The 18,888-nt window shown below is 47.3% G+C and overlaps 1 protein-coding gene across 1 annotated transcript in view; it reads right to left on the bottom strand.

Moving 5' to 3' along the window:
- Positions 1 to 2,692: 2,692 nt before the first annotated feature.
- The window catches only part of SEC16B (SEC16 homolog B, endoplasmic reticulum export factor), a 63,343-nt gene continuing 47,147 nt past the window's right edge, over positions 2,693 to 18,888 (bottom strand). Inside the window, exons 15-26 of the mRNA XM_081493882.1 lie at positions 18,120 to 18,225; positions 16,035 to 16,175; positions 14,527 to 14,646; positions 13,612 to 13,684; positions 12,029 to 12,313; positions 11,110 to 11,177; positions 7,193 to 7,345; positions 6,944 to 7,042; positions 6,427 to 6,538; positions 6,213 to 6,292; positions 4,478 to 4,576; positions 2,693 to 3,831 (exon numbers count right to left, since the gene is read on the bottom strand). Of these exons, the coding sequence (XP_081350008.1) occupies positions 3,763 to 3,831; positions 4,478 to 4,576; positions 6,213 to 6,292; positions 6,427 to 6,538; positions 6,944 to 7,042; positions 7,193 to 7,345; positions 11,110 to 11,177; positions 12,029 to 12,313; positions 13,612 to 13,684; positions 14,527 to 14,646; positions 16,035 to 16,175; positions 18,120 to 18,225 (1,405 nt within the window). The 3' untranslated portion in view covers positions 2,693 to 3,762. The remainder of the gene's footprint in view (positions 3,832 to 4,477; positions 4,577 to 6,212; positions 6,293 to 6,426; positions 6,539 to 6,943; positions 7,043 to 7,192; positions 7,346 to 11,109; positions 11,178 to 12,028; positions 12,314 to 13,611; positions 13,685 to 14,526; positions 14,647 to 16,034; positions 16,176 to 18,119; positions 18,226 to 18,888) is intronic.

The following is an 18,888-nucleotide window of genomic DNA, read 5'->3' as shown; positions in this document are numbered from 1 at the left end:
TCTGCCTCAGACTATGGTTATACCCAAGGCCAGGATGCTACAGCTCCCAAGCCAAAGCCAGCTTCTCCTTGGCCTGCAGAGGCCTGGAGCCTCCTAGCAGCTGTAGATGAGGAAACAGGCCACCAGCCCCAGTGTTCTCAGGCTCCCTGTTCCTGGCAGCGTATTTCTAGCACAGCCTGTTCTACATCCCCAAGCTTCTACCTACATAGGAGGAAAAAAATACCTTGTTCTTAGAGCTGCATTTGCTTTGTTTCACCACAACTGGTTTTAACCGCTAGAGCTCTAAAACAATCATGACCTTTAGCAACCTCACCACCATCACCACCACTTATAAAAGCTGATAAACTACTAAGACCTTTGAGTGACCCCAGTTTATCAGACCCTTACTGCGCTCAACTGAGGGTTCCTTCCTGACCAATGAACAGCAGGACTTGTTGTAACCAACCACACACCAATGAACGGATGCATTCTGACTTTGCTGGAGTACAAGCTTCCAAACATGAATTAGCGTAAGTGCCGCAGCCTCCTCCCTTTCTAATGCATAAAACCTTCTGACCTTCCCCTCAGAAAATGTGTCCGCTGCCGCATACTTCCTATGCCTGGAAAGTAACTAAGCTCAAGGCCTACTTTGTTGACACTGTAGTCACTGGTTTGCCATGAATAATCCCAACAGGAGGCAGAAGTGAAAAACCACAGAATCTTTGCCTTCCTCTTAGGTCCTCACTCCTTCCTCTAAAGTGCTTGTTTTTATGAGATAGGACTTCCCCTTTGTCATTGTTCCTGGAGGCACTAAGCCACACGGCCTAACATTGGTGGCAGCCGGGATGCATGGAGGGAAACCAGCTTAGTCATAAGAACACCTATTGAAAAGTAATTTCAATTTATTCTTTCCATTACATACCTGCATCAAGAAGGAAAAATCTCACACAGATGGCCTACAGGCACATGAAAAGATTCTCAACATCACTAATTATTAAAGAAATGCAAATAAAAACTACAATGAGGTATCACCCTTACACGGGTCAGCACAGCCACCATTAAAAATCCTACAAACAACCAAAACTAGAGAGGGTGTGGAGAAAAAGGAACCCTCCTACACTGTTGGTGGGAATGTAAGTTGATGCAACCACCACGGAAAACAGTATAGAGGTTCCTCAAAAAACTAAAAAATAGAGTTGCCATATGATCCTGCAATCCTACTCCTGGGCATATATCCAAAGAAAACTATAATTCAAAAAGATTCATGCACCCCAGTGTTCACTATTCATAATAGCTGAGACATAGAAACAACCTAAATGAATGAATAAGGAAGATGTGGTACATATATACAATGGAATATTATTCAGCCATAAAAAAGAACAAAATAATGCCGCTTGAAACAATATGGATGGACATAGATTATCATACTAAGTGAAGTAAATCAGAAAAAGACAAATACCATACGATATCATTTATATGTGGAATATAAAATATAACACAAATGAACTTATCTATGAAACAAACAGACTCACAAACATAGATAACAGACTTGTGATTGCCAAGGGGGAAGTGGGTAGGGGAGAAATGGATTAGAAGTTTGGGATTAGCAGATGCAAACTATTATACAGAAGATGGATAAACAACAAGGTCCTACTGTACAGCACAGGGAATTATATTCAATATCCTGTGATAAACTATACAGAAAAGAATATGAAAAAGAATGTGTGTGTGTAAACATACACATATATATATAACTGAATCACTTTGCTGTACAGTAGAAATTAACACATTATAAATCAACTATACTTCAATAAAATTTTTAAGTGAATAAAAATCATTTACTCTGGTAGGCTACAAGATTAAGGCAATTTTACTTATTAGATTGTATACTAACAATTTTTTAGAAACACACACATGTAATGTGTAGCATGTACTAGGTACTTTTTTAAGAGATTGACTCAGTTCTTGCACTCCCGTATGTGATGCCTCATGTGCTTAGTCATGTCCGGCTCTTTGCGACCCCATGGACTGCAGCCTGCCAGGCTCCTCTGTCCATGAGGATTCTCCAAGCAAGAATACTGGAGTGGGCTGCCATGCCCTCCTCCAGGGTCCTAGGTGGTAGGTACTATTATAATTACCATTGTAATTATCATAATTACAATAGTAATTATTATCCTCATTTTATAGAAGAGGGAATTGAAGACAAGAACAATTAGATAACCCTGTTCAAGATTACAAGGTGAACTGTGGATGAGCCAGGATTCAAGTCTAAACAATTCGGTGCCTCTGAAACTCACAAACTGCTGACACTGTACCGCCACTGGGTGTCAGCATACTGAACTGAAGGGGCTGCAGTCTTTTCAGGAAAAAAAGGAACAGCAGTCACTGAGGGCCTTCTAGATGCAAAACACTTACACGTGCATTTCCTAATTTAATCTGAGAGATGAATAAACGTCTTAGAGGACAGAAGGTGCAACATTCAGTTAACGGAGTAACTAATTTTCATGAGAGGAGGGTTTGTTCATTTTTTTTAAATCATAAAAATAACGGTGGACAAGTTAAGAGGATCAGCCCCTAGATTCTCCATTAATTAAAGGCTTTTTCCAGCTGTCTGCACCTTATCACCCAATGAAACCATTATTAGAAAGACCTCAGGGAAGAGACCACGCAGTGTGCACTCTCCCTCTGCAAAAATCAGCCAGAGACAAGCATCTGCTACAAAATTATCTGGTTTAATCGCTATCAACATCAGAACCATAGTACATTAAAGTACAAAACCTGTATGTACAATTACACATACAAAGAAATGTTCTTTGTGAGGAGCAATTTTCAACAAATCTGACAAACAGCAAGAGTCATTCCTATTAGGGGTTTGAAAGGAGAAATGGAAATTTCTGAGATGGTCCCTTCCTCCCTCAGGCTCCTCTGACCCTCTGAACATGAATTTACAAAGGCCTGAGGGAGAAAGGGAAGTATTAACAATCTCAGACACTCAATCCTCCTCTTATGGAAGGGGTGAATTTTTAGGGAACATTTTCCATCCTTTATTACACTGATGTTCCATCCATCTGCATCATTAGGTTCAGTAGTTACCATGACAATATGATGCCTACAGCAATCTAACTTGATAGCCAGATGCCAGAATGTGAAAAAATAGGACCAGCTAAGAAAGTGAGAGAAATATAATTAATCTGAACCACATTTAAAAAAAAATGTGCACAAACCAAAACCAAGAAGGAAACTGCCGAAATGTCATCCAAGAGAGAATGATGACAGGAAACAATGATCAAGTTTCCAAGATTCAAAAATCCTTTGCTAACTAGAGCCATGAATTGGTCTGTAACTAAGGCTGTGGAAGGAGTCAAAGTTAATCTAGAATATTGCTCTGAGTGCCTCTCCCCAAGTAATTGCTGCTGCAGAGTCCAGCGGTGTCATCTTCAATTCCCGCAGAGGAATTCTTAAGCCCTGATTTTCCCAAGGATCTACAGCCACGTCCCCAATGCTGCCACCATGGCATCCCACTTCCCTCCAGTCTGATGTTAAACCCAGCTTTTCCACCTGAAGACGTCATTTCCACCATCACTGTGAAGCTAATCTTAAGAGATTGAACTGAGCTGTGTCCTGGGAGACCCTGTCCCCTTGCCTTCTCCATATCCAGTGGAAGCAACTGGCTAGCACAACCCTCTTTGGGGCCCAAATAGGGCAGAGGGGCTGCGAAATTAACAAGAACAACATAACAGCTGTGCTTCAGGGAGACCAGCCTGGGATGGGTGGTCCTTCTCATCATGACTGGGTCGGATAGCGGCGCTGAGCTAGGCGATTTGGCCGGTTCAGGCTGGTAATCGTGGAGAGCTGGAAGAAGACAAGCACAGCACTAGGTTATAACCCCAAGTGTGTTTCTGCTGAGGGCTGACTGGCTGGATTGAGCTTAGGCATCCTGAAAGTCTAGAACCCCTCAGGAGCATTTGGCTTCCTATGTGGTATTCTCATTATTCACTTTCACACAACACCTTTACCTCTTAAATAAGGAGAAAGAAATTTGATTTTATAAAGAAGAGAAGCCAATAACACATCCGAGCAAGCAGTCTGCCTCAGATCATGCAGAAGCAAGGAGTTTAGTTTCAACCAAAGTTTGCAATGATCCCCTCACCCTCAGGACACTGTGCTGGTGCAACCACACCATTAACACTGACACAAATTGTCTCTTTTGAGTCTTAAGACTTACGAAAGGTCAAGAGAAATATTAATAATAGTGACACTGACTGAGCATTTTCAGAGTGCCAGAGCCTTCACATACATGCTCTGATTTAATCCTCACAACTATCCAGTGAGGTAGTTACTACTAACCCCATTTTACAGATGCAGAAACTGAGACTTACAGAGGTTAGTCATTGCTGAAGAACTCAGGCATAGTAAGTTGTTATCAGTAAGTTATAAACCTGGGTCTCCTTCACTCAGAACCCATGCTCTGAACCCCTCTCCCTCAGGACCTCCTTACCTGGGGAACCTGAGATGGGTTGTAGAGAGGAACACTCCCTTTCACGGGGGGTGGAGGAAGCAGAACCCCAGCGTTGAAGTAGAGCTCAGTGGAAACACCCTGTGATGGAAAATAATAGAAAATCCTCTTAGTCACCACTTCCTGGATTCTAGAATGTCAGGGGCTTTCCTGAGAATCAACTTTGGTCAAGAGATGCAGTCCCTGGTGATGCAGTGGATGGGAGCCCACCTGCCAGTGCAGGGGACACAGGTTCCATCCCTGGTCCAGGAAGATTTCACATGCAACTAAGCCTGTGCACCACATCTACTGAGCCTACATGCCTAGAGCCTGTGCTCTGCAAGAAGAGAAGCTGTTGCAATGAGAAGCCCATGCACTGCAACGAGAGAGGAGCCCCCATTCACTGCAACTAGAGAAAAGCCCACATAGTAGCAAAGACCCAGCGTAGTCAAAATAAACAAATCATAAATACATTTTAAAAAATTTTTAAAAGAAAGATGCAAATGTGATAGAGCTCAGGGAATCCTGAGTTAAACAAACAGTTCCAGTGGGCACAGCTACCCCCGGGGCCTGGGAGAACTTTGCAGAGGCTCAGGTGCTGCTGTGTGAGAAGAAACGGCCACAAAAAATGTACTAATAGCATCGTAAAAAGTAACCTCGTATTCCTTGAAAGGCCTAAAATACTATATTAGTACCATAACCAGGCCCCAAGAAATAAAATTGTTTTCCTAGCAATTGTCATGAAATCTATACTAGACAATTAGTCAAGGCTTTATCACAGTCCTTGCAAGGGATACTGGTGAACTCTAGCTCCTATTGGGGACAGGGAAAGAGGACATTCCCTTTTTTCATTTCATTTTTTTTTTGGCTGTGCCTTGTGACATGTGGGATCTTGCTTCTTCAACCAGGGATTGAACCTGTGCCCCCTGCACTGGAAGTACAGAGTCTTAACCACCGGACTGCCAGGGAAGTCCCAAGGCCACTCTCTAGACATCATGTAAGGAAGCAGTGATGGGCTAACTCATGTTCCTGCCCCCAACTTCCTGTCTTGAAGTCCTAACCCAGGCACCTCAGAATGTATTCAGAGACAGGGTCTTTAAAGAGGTGATTAACTACTGCACAGCTCCATGGTGACCTAAATGGGAAGGAAATCCAAAAAGAGCAGATATATGTATACTTATGGCTGATTCACATTGTTGTACAGCAGAAACAAACACAACACTGTAAAGGTATCCAAGCAAGAATAATGGAATGGGTGGCCATTCCCTTCTCCAGGGGATCTTTCTGACCCAGGGACCAAATCCTCGTCTCCTGCATTGCAGGCAGATTCTTTACAATCTGAGGCACCAGGGAAGCCCCATACTCAATAAAAATTAATTAAAAAAAAAGGTCATCAGAGTGGGCCCTAACCCAGTATGACCAGTGTTCTTGTAAGAAGGGGGAATTCGGACATAGACACACACCAGGGAAAGACCACATAAAGACACAGGGAGAACATGACCGTCTACAAGCCAAGGAAAAACCCACTCTGCGGACACCTCCATCTCAGCTCTCCAGCCTCCAGAACTGTGAGGAGATACTTGTCTGGTGTTTAAACTGCACAGTCTTATGACATCTTGTTCTGGCAGCCCTAGCAAACTACTACAGAAACTTTCTCTATACTCTCAAGTCAGGCCTTCACAGGGCAGCACCTCCAGCCCCCATGAAAGTTCAGCTCACACACAGGTGGGCTGCTCACCTCGGGTCCTGACAAGCCTCCACTCCCCGGGCCCTCAGCTGTCCCCGCACCAGACGCTGACCCTCGGACTTCATCTCCACCTAGGAAGCAATGAGTCGGGGGTGTTCCAACTACTCAGGACAGCAGAGCCTCCACTCCCAGAAGGCTCCTCCACCCACCCCTGGGGAGTGCAGAGAGGATCACAGAGGGCCCAGAGGACATGAGGTTGGCATACCTGTTTCCCTGGAGATGGCACCAGCACCCAGCAGAGACTGGGGATCTGGGGAAGGTGTCAGTGAGAGGCCTGGGCTGGGCTGAGGTGGAGACGCTGCCCTGGGCATCTCCTGCTTAGTGGAGAAAGGAGGGTGGCACTGATGGTCAACATATCCATGCCACCTGCTTGCATTCCTGCAGTGCCCACATGGCGGCCTCCACCCTCAACCAGGGCTGGCCTCCTCTCCACCAAACTCCATTCTCTTCATACCACTCCTCTGCTCAATAATCCAAGTCACTGCTGGCTCTCAAAGGTTAAAATTCTACATCCTAACTTGTAAGGCCTTTCGTCATCTGCCTTTCCCCTCACTGGATCAATCTGTCTCCCACAACCTCCCATCACAAAACCAGTTTCATCCAGACCAGGGTGGAGATGCCAGCTCCGGGCCCTCCTGGAGTTGAGGAAACTTCCTCAGAAGGGGCCACAGAAGAGGGAGTTTTCCCTGCCCAGCCCCCCACAACCTTCCACCCAAGGTTACCTCAGAGTCCGGGCTGTCAGACGAGTCTTCGTCTCCAGAGGGGGACACATTGTGGGTGGGCTTTGAGCGGAACCAGCTGAACCAGCCAAACCCTGGGCTCTGGAAGAGAGAGGGGGAGTTCTATGGTCTGTAGAGTGGAGATTAACACCCCCTCACTGTGATGGTGGTGAGACAGGAGAGGAGGGGACCCCACAAGAGCCCAGATCCCCAGCTCTGTGCCACCATCTGGGAAGAAAAAGATCCCTCCACCTTTGCATTCTCCTTCACGTTTCCGAGCTTCTCTCTCTGGACGGTGTTTTGGGAAGATTTTTTATCTGCCTCGTCGGAGGACTCCTCCTCGTCCTCCTTGACTGATACAGTGGAACTCTCAGAAGTACTTCGAGCTCTGGGAATCAGTGGCACCTGGAATCAGGGAAAAGAAAAGCAACATCTTTATAGCACTTGACAGGTTACAAAGGCACATTTACATGTACTCCCTCACCTGACCTGCTTGATGAATCAGCGGGGATAGCCTTACAGGATCTAATATGACTGATGAGGAACCACGATTTAGCCACAGGGAATAACTTGCTGAAGGTCTCAGGACAGGCCAGAGCCCAGTCTCAATCTTCAGATTATCCTTAATCCTGCAGGGTTTGGGCCACTGTGCTACTAGTCCCCAGGAGCATCAGGTTTCCAGAACTATGCCAAGGCCTAGAGCAGGGGTATGAAATGCTTCCACTGGAGACGAAGAGAACCCGGAAACACCCTTCAGGGAACCCCTAAACGCAAAGAACAGGGAAGGTGACAACCACCGAATCTAACTCATCCCAGACCTCGCTTCCTAGCTGACTTGCTCAAGATGAACTGTGAGCCAGGGGGGAGTAAAATACACCCACATCCCTTTGTATTAATTTTGTGTGTGTAGTAGAATATATTGGGTTGCCCAAAAAGTTTGCTCAGGTTTGTCTGTAACATCTTACGGAAAAATTCAAATGAATTTTTTGGCCAACCCAACACATCACATAAGGTTTACCCATTTAACCACTTAAAGCATACAGTTCAGTGTATTAGAATATTCATGATGTTGCATAACCATCATTGCTTTCCATTTTCAGAAATTTTCATTAACCTCAACAGAAACCGTTCCCATTAAAACTAACTCTGCATTTTTCCTTCCCTCTGGCCCCTGAGAACCTCTACGCTTTCTGTCTCTATGAGTTTGCCTATTCTAGAAGCCTTGCATAAGTGGAATCATACAGTATTTGTCCTTTTGTGTTGTATTTACAATTTGCACTCTCAGAAAAAGATAATTGGTATAACCTTTAGAAAAAACACTTTGGCAAATAGAGAAAAAGTTTCATTTTTTATTCTAATGAGTATAGAACTTACTGTGTACCAAGTAGTATTCTGAGCATTTTATATATAGCAAGTCATTTAATCCTTACAACTATCCTGTTAGGTAGGTACTCTTATTATCACCCCATTTAACATATGGGAAAACTAAGACACGGAAAAGTTAAGCAACCTGTGTAAGGTCACACAGCTAGTTAAGGGCAAAGCAAGGATTCAAACCCAAGCAGTCTGACTTTCCTTCTAGGAATTTCTCCTGATTGAGTAATTCAAGAAATACACAAGGGCTTATATATTAGACTGTCCAACATTGTGGTTTACATATAAGGGGAAGGGAAGGGAGGAGTAAGGAGAAGGAGTAGAAAAGAAAAGGAAAAGAGAGGCACTTGAAGTGTTTAACAGAGTAGTAAAGACGAATTAAAATCCAAGCTCCTTCCAGGGCCTACCAGGCCCTCTATGATCCTGCCTTTCTCTGTCTCTCTGGTCTTGCTTCTTAGCCCTCTCCTCACTTTTTTTTTTTTACTTTTTTGACCACACTGAACAGCTTGCAGGATCTTAGTTCCCCAACCAGGGACTGACCTCAGGCCCTCAGTAATGAAAGCGCCAAGTCCTAACCACTGGACCACCACGGAGTGCCCTCATCCCTCTCTCTAGATGCAGCCCATACGCTCCCTCAGTTGTACCAGCTCAATCTTATTACAGTGTCTTTGCTCTTGCTATGCTCTCTGCCTTGAACACTTGTTCCCTGAATACTCACCTGGCTCATGTCCACCCTCCATGCTGAGCTCAGAGACGTACTCCCTCCCACACCATCTAAAGGAATATCCCTCAAGCGTACAGTGGTTTATTTGCAGTCATCTCTGCTGAACAGAAGCCCCATGAAGGCAGGCTTTGTCTAGTTCCCTATGTATTCCCAGCCTCAATAACAGGACTAGGTACACTGCAGGATCTCAGTATTTGTGAATGAATAAATGCATGAGCAATGATGTTTCCACACAGTGAATTTATCACACCAATACTAAAAATCATATTTAAGAACGACATGGAAAATCTCATTTTACAGTGTTAAAAATAGAAAATAAAGCTTCATCTACATATGTTCTCAACCATTTAAAAACACATATATGTGTGTATATATATATATACACATTTATGCATGTGTGCTAAGTTGCTTCAGTCATATCTGACTTTTTGTGACCCTATGGACTGTAGCCTGCCAGGCTCCTCTGTCCATTGAATTTTCCAGGCAAGAATACTGGAGTGGGTTGCCATGCCCTCCTCCAGGGGATCTTCCCAACCCAGGGATCAAACACGCATTTCTTAAGTCTCCTACATTGGCAGGTGCGTTCTTTAGCACTAGCACCACCTTGGAAGCCCATATACACATATATATACACATATATAGATGGGTCTCCTTCACTTTTTGAACGTTTGTATCATACAACTTTGCTTTTACCAAAGACTGACATTAGTACCTATTTTCATTAACAAAGCAAAACAAAACAAAATCCAAAGAGGATTTTTACGAAAAAAATCAGAAAGTGCAAAAAGCATTCAGTGTTTGTTTTGTAGGAGCCATTATAGAGGTAGCTTGTATCCCAAGCAGTGAGACTGGCCCCACTAAGCTCCTTCCCCGGAAACTACACTCAGCATCTCTCGTGGCTTTGAACCGTACCTGTGAGCATCTGCGCTTCATCTCAATTCATTTTATGCATTGTTAGCAAGATGTGTACTGAGGTAATTGCTTCTTCCCTTCACATCATTTAGACTTATGAAAGGTTTCATAGGAAGGTTCTGCTTTAAGATAGCATGAGAAATGTGTACAAAGAAAACATATTTGGAAGAAAAGAAACTATTTGGCTATGAGATTCTGAGTGATGTCTGTTTGACACTTTATATGACATTTTCTCTTTGTTTTTCAGATTTTGTATAACAATAAAGCACTAATGGAGAAGGCAATGGCACCCCACTCCAGTACTCTTGCCTGGAAAATCCTCCCATGGACGGAGAAGCCTAGTAGGCTACAGTCCATGGGGTCGCTAAGAGTCGGACACGACTGAGCGACTTCACTTTCACTTTTCCCTTTCATGCTCTGGAGAAGGAAATGGCAACCCACTCCAGTATTCTTGCCTGGAGAATCCCAGGGACGGCGGAGCCTGGTGGGCTGCCGTCTGTGGGGTCGCACAGAGTCGGACACGACTGAAGCGACTTAGCAGCAGCAGCAGCAGCAGTAGCAAAGCACTAATTTAGAGGGAAAACAAGTTTCAAGGTCTGTAGCTTGGTTACTACTCAAGATAGTTCTATGACATCACTTTCAACCAGGCAAAGCTAGACAGTATCTTAAATTTGGACCAGCAATGCCTATTAGTAGAGAAGGGATTCATTCATTCAACAGCTGGATAGATGATTAACTAGACATGGTTACCTCCAAGACCTGAAGAGAAGAGACACAGCAGCCAAAGGTCCTTCTCAGAAATAAAGTAAGGTAAAAATGTTAAAGATAGAAATATCAAGAGTCTTACATGATGGCACAGAGCACAGCAAGTATTCAGTGCATCAGCAAGAAGAGGGCATTGGAGGGGGCTGATGTATGAGACCAGAGGTAAACCCAGTCCTGCCCCCATGGACACAGGTTGGCAGGACTGAACGTGAACAAGAATGAGCCTCCTCTCCACCTCTCAGGATCTGGTGTAGAAAGAAACAAGGTGCAATGTGGAAGAAAGGGCTGGTGCAAGGTACAGGAAGGTGCCTGCATGTGGCTGAGAAACTGGGGCAATTGGAGGAAATCCACAGCTCAGAGTGGGTGGTGTCATCTGGGGACTCTGTCCTCTCACCTGGGGTCTGGAAACAGCCTTCTGCCCATCAGGATGCTGCAGGGTTTCTGGAGACACTGTGTTCTCTCCTATGGCACAAAACACAACAGAAATCAGGATGTGAAGTTGGGCCTTTCCCTTCTATCCTAAAGAAGGGTAATGGGAACACAGTCAGCTTTCCTAATTGCCAAGTGGCTGGAGCTCTGAGCACACAGCCCCAAGTGCCTCAAAACAAATATGAGGTCATTTGCAAAAGCCTCTTAATTCCAGCCACCCCAGAACATGCCACTCACCCAACCTCCACCCCAAACCAAGATCATTCCACAGGAACCCTGAAAATGAGAGCCACGTCAGGCTGGATCACAGGGATCCTCCCAGCCTTCCCCTCTGTGTGAGCCTCCCATCTTGGACAGGACCTTATCTTAGAAGGTCTAAGATCTGATCCTTCTGTTTGGCTTCCAGCACTTCCCTGGCATCACTCAGCAGTGCTCACCCATACTCAGCCCCTGTTGTCCAAGACCTGATGGGACAGGACAGAAGCACGAGCCTCTGCCTGCAGCCCCTGACACAGATGACTTCAGAAAGAGGACTTGGCCTAAACTGCAGCTGGAGGCACCAGTGGCATTGTCTTGCCTTCTACTGCCTCTCTCCTGGAAACTACGGAATCCAAAGGGAGGGCCGGAGTGGCTGCTGGAGGCTGTGCTGTGCTTGTCCCAGCAGAGAGCTGGGCTGGAATGGGAGAGAGCCGTCTCCCTTGAATGAACGCGAAGCTACCAGCCCAGGTCTGACACCCGGAGGCCCTCAATCACATGCACACCCACCACCCAGGGCTTCACTAGCTCCCACCCCACATCTCACACTGGCCCCTGCACCACCCTCCTCTGCTGCTCCCCTCCACACCTCCCCACCCAAGGCTCGCTGCCTTGCTGGCAGCTCTTACCAGGGGGCAGATGTATCTGCTGGCCTTCCTCCCAGGCTCTTCCTCCGGGAGCCCCTGTCACTGCCATGCTGCCACCGGTCCCCAGCAGATGGGTCTCAGGAACCGAGTAGAGAGGCACCGGGACCCCCAACTGCCCGGAACCTCCACCTGTTGGGTAGGAGCCGGGCTGCTGTGGGCTGGGCTGGGCCGGGCCCAACTGCTCCGGAGTTGGCCACAGAGCTGAGCGGTCGCCATAGGCTTCTGAGTTGCCTTGAGGTCCAGAAAGATCCTGATAGAAAGTGTTTTCTAAGGACACAGAACAAAGAAGAGGTGAGACCTGTAATGTGGCCTCTGTGCAGACGAAACACCTGGAACAAGGCTGCTCTTTGGAGAGCAGTGATGAGGACAGGCCAGTCGACGTGGCCATCAATGTGGCAAGAACAACACAGTGGTGACTGTAACACCTCTCGCCATTTAGGACTTAGAGTTTTCAAAACTGTATCCCTCACCGCTTGTATGATCTCTGAGCCTTTTAAACCAGGGGGTTGGGATAGCAGAAATGACCATCTAGTCTAACTCCACACTTTTTAGCTTTTGGATAAACATTTTTTATGGATTTACTAATGGACTGGGGCACTTGGAACTTAGAAAGTTTCAACTTAAAACCCAAATCAGACTACAGAAATGATGGCTTTGTTTTGAAAGATAAAGAGCTTTGGCCCAGGAAGGGGACTTGGTGACATTGTTTCTGGCTCTGCTGTGCTGCTAACGAGACAGACCAAGGTGTGGACTGCGGACGTGGACAACGGTTGGCCCAAATGATGGAACTAGTGAGGTCGGCTGACCTACCCGCTTGATAGGGTGACAGGAGACACGGCTGTTTCGCAGGGGAAGTGACCACTCAGGAGCACCCAGCCTGCTCTCCCGCATACCTCTCCCCTCACCAATTCTGGGACACAGCAGCAAAGCTGGGAAACAGAGACCAAGGCCTGCCCATCCTTGCTATCCCCTTAATCATCCCTAAAGGCGGTACAAAAGGCTGGGAACCAGCCGGAAGCAAAGCCGTGAGACCCCGTCCTCACCCCACCAGTGAGTGCTATTTGGGGAAACAGCATGGAGTCAACTGGGATAACAATGTCTGCCCAGGCCAACACTTGAAGCATCCTAAGGGAGAAGGAGGGATCTGTTGAAAACACTTTGAAGCCTAATTCACGTGTGCGGCAACTGATGCTCAAACACCACAGGCACTTCCAAGGTACCCACCACTAACAAGAAATACAGATGATCCACCACCTCAGGCATCGAGAAACGCATCCACCTAGGGAGATGGTACTGACACTAGTGAAGCAAATACATAACAACCCAGCAACAACAAGATTAAAGCCTGAATGTGAAACAAAAACTCAACAATGCGGACACAGAAGTGTCAGGGAAGGCTGTGGCCAGTGGGGCTGTGTAGAGAGAAACCTAGACTACAGGTCAGACTGACACGGGTGAGGAAGGCACTCCAGGCAAGGAAGGGGGAACGTTTTTTGTTAGGTTATCTCCTATAATCAGATCCCAAGAGTCGGCTATTTACACACTCAGTTCATTAGTTTAGGTACCTGGAGTTTTTCTGGCTTCTGAAATAACCGCTTGAGCAGAGTGAGGACCCCCAACGTCTCCTGCTTTCTTTTGCTGTTAAGATATAGTAAAATCCTCTTAGGTGACACAAAGAAAAACAAGAACAAGGAAGCATGATTTGAAATGAAGTCAAGCAACTTCAGCAGTGATGAGGTAAGGGAGCCTCAGGTGAATGTGGGGGCTGTGAGGGGTTGGAGGTGGGGGACCCGCGGGTCTTCCTACCTCTCAACTCTGCTCAGAGACAGCAGGCAGAGGCCAGGGCATCCTCCCCTTCCAGAGGAAGGGGCAAGAGGAAGGAACTAAACCATGGGCCCCAGGGCCCACAGCACATGGGGGAAGCAAGGGCCACGTGTGTCTAAAAAAAAAATCCGCCTGCCCCTTTCTCAGCAACAGAGGAAGAAAGGAAATGGAGGAGGCCCTGTTCCAATTACTGTGACAATTACTACCAGCCGCTTTTGCAATTGTCAGAACCAAAAAAAAAAAAAAGAAAGGTCCGGAAGTCTTTTAAGCAATTGCCCTACATTACGTGAAAGTGACACCGGGCCACTGTGAGCCACTGTTCCTCACAGAGAGAGACGGAAGCTTTGATGGTCATACAATGTATTTTCTGGGACCACAGAGAAGGGTGGCCGGGTGACTTGGGAGAGGGTCCCACTGTCTCACAGGGGAACACAGGAAAACCTCTCCAACCGGGAGGGGAGCGCGTTAGTGGAGGGGTGGTGGTGGAAGCTGAATGCTACCCCTTCCCCCATCAGGCCGTGCTTCCTTGGGGACAGAGGACCCCACAGCCCTCCACGGTGTTGGGGACTTGCCAACGTCAGTGCCTGCCTACCCTGTGTCTAGAGGAGCCAAGAGGGGAGCAGAGGCCCACCCCGCTGACCGTCCCCCCCCCTCACCTGCAGCTCCCTGTGATGCCCCCGAAGGTGCACCAGCCAGTCCGGCTCCAGGTCCCTGTCTCCTCGGTGGCGGCGGCGTTCTAAAACCAGAGGATCTGACAGCTTCAGTCTCTCCGCCAGCTGTGCCCGGTTTCCAGATGGTAAGAGAGGGAAAAGGAGGAAGAGAAGTAGGAGAAATGGACCATGGGGAGAAGCAGTGAGAAAAAAGAAGAAAGCAAGCCTTTGCTCAGTTGTAAATCAGATGACAAAGAACTGCCGAATAGCAAATTCACCAGATACCTTCCTCGAATCGCAACATAAACAGTTAAACCATCCTGGTGTTAGATACTAAATAAAATATGAGGAGAAACTGCTACTCTGCTCTATGTCTCTGCAAAGCTGTTCTCAGGAGCAGTGCTTCTCAAACTTCAGAGCTGGTAGGAACTACCTGGGATTTTGTTAAAATGCTAATTCCGATCCCAGAAGTCTGTGGGGCCTGAGATCCGGCATTGCTAACAAGCCCCCCACGAGGTGACGCCCACGTTGCCGGTTGAAGGACTGCTTATGTTGCAAGACTATTCATTCATTGCTTTTCTGGTGGCTCAGCAGTAAAGAATCTGCCTGCCAATGCAGAAGACGCGGGTTTGATCCCTAGGTCAGGAAGATCCCCTGGAGGAGAGAGTGGCAACCCACTCCAGTATTTTTGCCTGGGAAATCGCATGGACAGGGGAGCCTGATGGGCTACAGTCCATGGGGTTGCAAAGAATAGGACACAACTTAATGACTAAACAACAACAACAACATCCCATCATTAAGTCCTCAAACTTTCCTACTCCTCCCTTCTGGCTCCTGAGCTGCCTACAATCATCATCCTGTTGGCAGAAATTTGCCATTAAGGGCACTCAGTAGCACAGATTTTACTGGCTACAGAATCCAACACTTGGGCCTCATTTAAAGCCAAGCAAAAATTGACGGTAGGCTGCCTTTCTACTCTCAGCTAATGGATTTTTCTTCAATTAATTGGAACAACTATTTGCCTGATTGTTTTCTTTCCCAGGAACTAAAAGTTGATGTTTTTGTTTTCTCTTTTTTGAATGTATCTCACATGTGATAAAATATTCCATGCATTTAAAAGCATTTTAATAAGGATCATTTCCCATTTTAATCACTAAAATATATTTTCTAAGCCCAGCTTTTATAATTAGAATGGTTTGCCATAACATGCATTTTTACTGTACCAAAAAGGCAGATGCAAGAATGACTTCCTTGCACAGCACACGCCTGGTTTCCACTCCCCCTATTTCAAACCCCCTCCCGCCCCCCGCCCCTCCTACCCATAGCATCCTTCTTTATGCAGCGTCAGGCCTCTGCTTATCACATCTGGGCATGCATATGTGGTCAAAGACAGCCAGGGGCTCCAATTTTATAGCATGTTCAAAGAAGATGAAATGGGGCCTGAGCCGCTTTACAATAGCTTTCTCTGAACACTGAAGATAACACACCTGCAGAGAACCCTTTGAGAAGCTCACCTTGATGAGTTCCACTAATAGCACAGGGTGACTGCTCTCTCCGTGGCTCAGGAGGGCTGTGCCAATGGCTTCGCAGTAATGCAAGGCCTGGGACGTGAGGCCGTAATCTGCCAGACGGGAAGCATAAAGGAGCTTATACACCTGCGAAGAGGAGCAGGGCCAGAAAGAGAGAAGTGGAGATAAGACTTCTTGGAAGTCAGTGGACTGCCAGCTTCCTCTAACTCTGGGTCCAAATATTAAAGAGGGCCTTGCAACATTTAGGGCATTCTATCTGTGTATAGGCACAGTTCCAAACCCAGCCTGCAGTTCCGTCATTGCAGAGAACAGGGTAGAAGGCACATCAGCTGAGTCTCCCTAGGCACTGGTCACCATGGAAATGCACCAGCCTCCCCACTTCTTATCAGGCAGCCTGTATCTCTGGGAAGCCTGGTGTGTGGGGGGCAGAGGACCAGGCGCCAGGGGCACAGATAAAAGAAGAAAAAAAAATGCCTCTGGTGCAAGGGGCTTCAAGGCTAAGACAGAGAGTACAGACAGATACAGGTAAGGGTTCAGAGAAGCATGAGGGACAGAGCCAGATGGAGTACAAAGGGGCTGGGAATCAGACAGACCCAAGTTCAAACCCCAACTCTATGCTGGGTATGGAACATGAAGCTAGTTCACCCACCTCCTCTCTGCATCTCGGTTTCCTCATTCTAATATGGGGATGATACTACGAACTACCCCTTGGTTGTTGTAAAGATTCAATGAGATAATCCATGTAAAGTCCCTAGAGCAAATGGTACCCAAGAGATGTGCTGCTGCTGCTGCTGTTGCTAAGTCGTTTCAGTCGTGTCCTACTCTGTGCGACCCCATAGACGGCAGCCCACCAGGCTCCCCGTCCCTGGGATTCTCCAGGCAAGAACACCAGAGTGGGTTGCCATTTCCTTCTCCAATGCATGAAAGTGAAAAGTGAGAGTGAAGTCGCTCAGTTGTGTCCGACTCTTAGCGACCCCATGGACTGCAGCCTACCAGGCTCCTCCGTCCATGGGATTTTCCAGGCAAGAGTACTGGAGTGGGGTGCCATCACCTTCTCTGCAAGAGATGTGAGCCAATAGCATGTAACTCCTTGGAATCTCTTTTGTGAAAAGAGGGTAATCATGCCTGCCTCACAGAATTAGAAATCACACAGTCAGATGATCACAGCACAGCGTCAGGTGTGTAAAACTCATTCCCTAAAAACAGCTAATCTCACCGCTATCAGTCCAAAGACAGCTGAGAGGTGGGATGACTACAGAAGAGAAAGATAGAGACTGAAGACCTACATGGACCCAAACAAGCTCATTGGGCAGGGCTGCGCTGGAAAAGATGGGTCTTTGGTAAAATCCTTACAGAAGATACTAACTGGGTCACTGCTCTATAGACAGTAATCTATTCATTTCCAAGGCTTTCTTTCGTGTTTGGTGGTAGTGGTCTGTGTGTGTGTGTGTTGTTGCCACCAGATACACTCCCACTACAATCACTGAAGAAGTCTTTGGGGCTCAAAGGGGACACCAGGGCATCCAGTAGAGAGGTTGACAGGTTAGAACCTGGATATGGATGCTGCCTACACACCTGCAGCCCTGAGGGAAAGAAGGACGGACAGGGGCCAAAGGACAGAGCAGAGAGGAATTCCAGAGTTAAAGATGGAAGCATCCAAGAGAGATGGGAGCAGCAGGTCGAGGAGAGAGAGAATGGTGAGCAACCAGGGGCTGCTCCTGGCAGGATGACCGTGGAGCCCAGGATAAGATGGAGCCGTTTGGAGACAGAAGAGCTGAAGGAGCAGCAGACAGGAGGTGGGGCCACAGGGACGTCTGCCTGATTCTCCTTTGTCAGGAGGGAGGCAGGAGCTCGCAGCACAGAGGCTGCTGCCATGTTTTGCTTTCCTATCTTAAAACGGAGACCTTGAGGGGACCTAAGAAAGAAATCCTAACCCTTCCCACACTCCAGCTCATGAGGAAAAGTCCAGTGGATGACTTAGCCTAGCCACTACATGCCAGAGAGCAAGGCTGAGAATCCAGCCGCCCACAGCCATCAGATGCAGATAAGGCCTTGTGAGTGTTCAGTTACCTGGAAAGAAAGGATGAAGGATCGGGGACGGCCCAGCATCTGACAGTACTCGAAGATTTCCGTCCTCTGGATAGCCTCAGTTGTTGCAAATTTCAAAAACTCTTGACTAAAACCAGGGAATAACAATAAAAGAGTTTGAGGTCAGGGCAGGTGGGGGACAGATTTCACTCATAGACAGCCAAACACCAGCTGCATCCATTTACGGCAGAATTTCTGTCCTGGGCTGATCCCTGGGGCAGCTCCAAGAGAAGAAGGAGAATCTGTGCTCCCAAAGGCTCTGGGGGAAGGTGGGGGCCAAGCGAGGGGACTTCAGGGAGTGGGGGCGGTTCCTGCCATCTTTCCTGGAGGGTCACTTAAGGCAAGATGCTCTCATGCCCAGCTCAGAGGGGCACTACGTCCCCCCTGTAACCATGCTGAGCGCCAGCCTTAGTGCCCTGAGAGCCCAGAGTGGGTGTCTGGGAGAGGTCACCCCAGCCTAAGCAGAAGAGCAGGAAAGAGGGAGCCATGTGATGTTCTGGGAGCACTGAAGAAAGAAGGCCCTGAAAAGAGGGTAGCACCGCAGAGCCAAAAATCAAATGACAGTCCCTACATTGGACGCTCATTCCAGTGAGAGAGCAGACTGAATGATCGTGATCTGGGGGGCCCTCAGAGTCTCCACGGGCCCCAAAACAGCTGCCGTGGGGGCTGAAACCATAATCACTGGGGCTTCCCCTGGGGTCAGGGCTGGATCTCCAGAAACATCCTCATACAATACACAGGAGAGAGACAC

Source organism: Giraffa tippelskirchi, chromosome 5, assembly GCF_054371585.1.
Source record: "Giraffa tippelskirchi isolate mGirTip1 chromosome 5, T2T-mGirTip1v1.2.pri, whole genome shotgun sequence".
Classification (NCBI taxonomy): Eukaryota; Metazoa; Chordata; class Mammalia; order Artiodactyla; family Giraffidae; genus Giraffa; species Giraffa tippelskirchi.
Note: the sequence above shows the minus strand (reverse complement) of the source record. Positions and strands in the feature narration are given on the sequence as shown.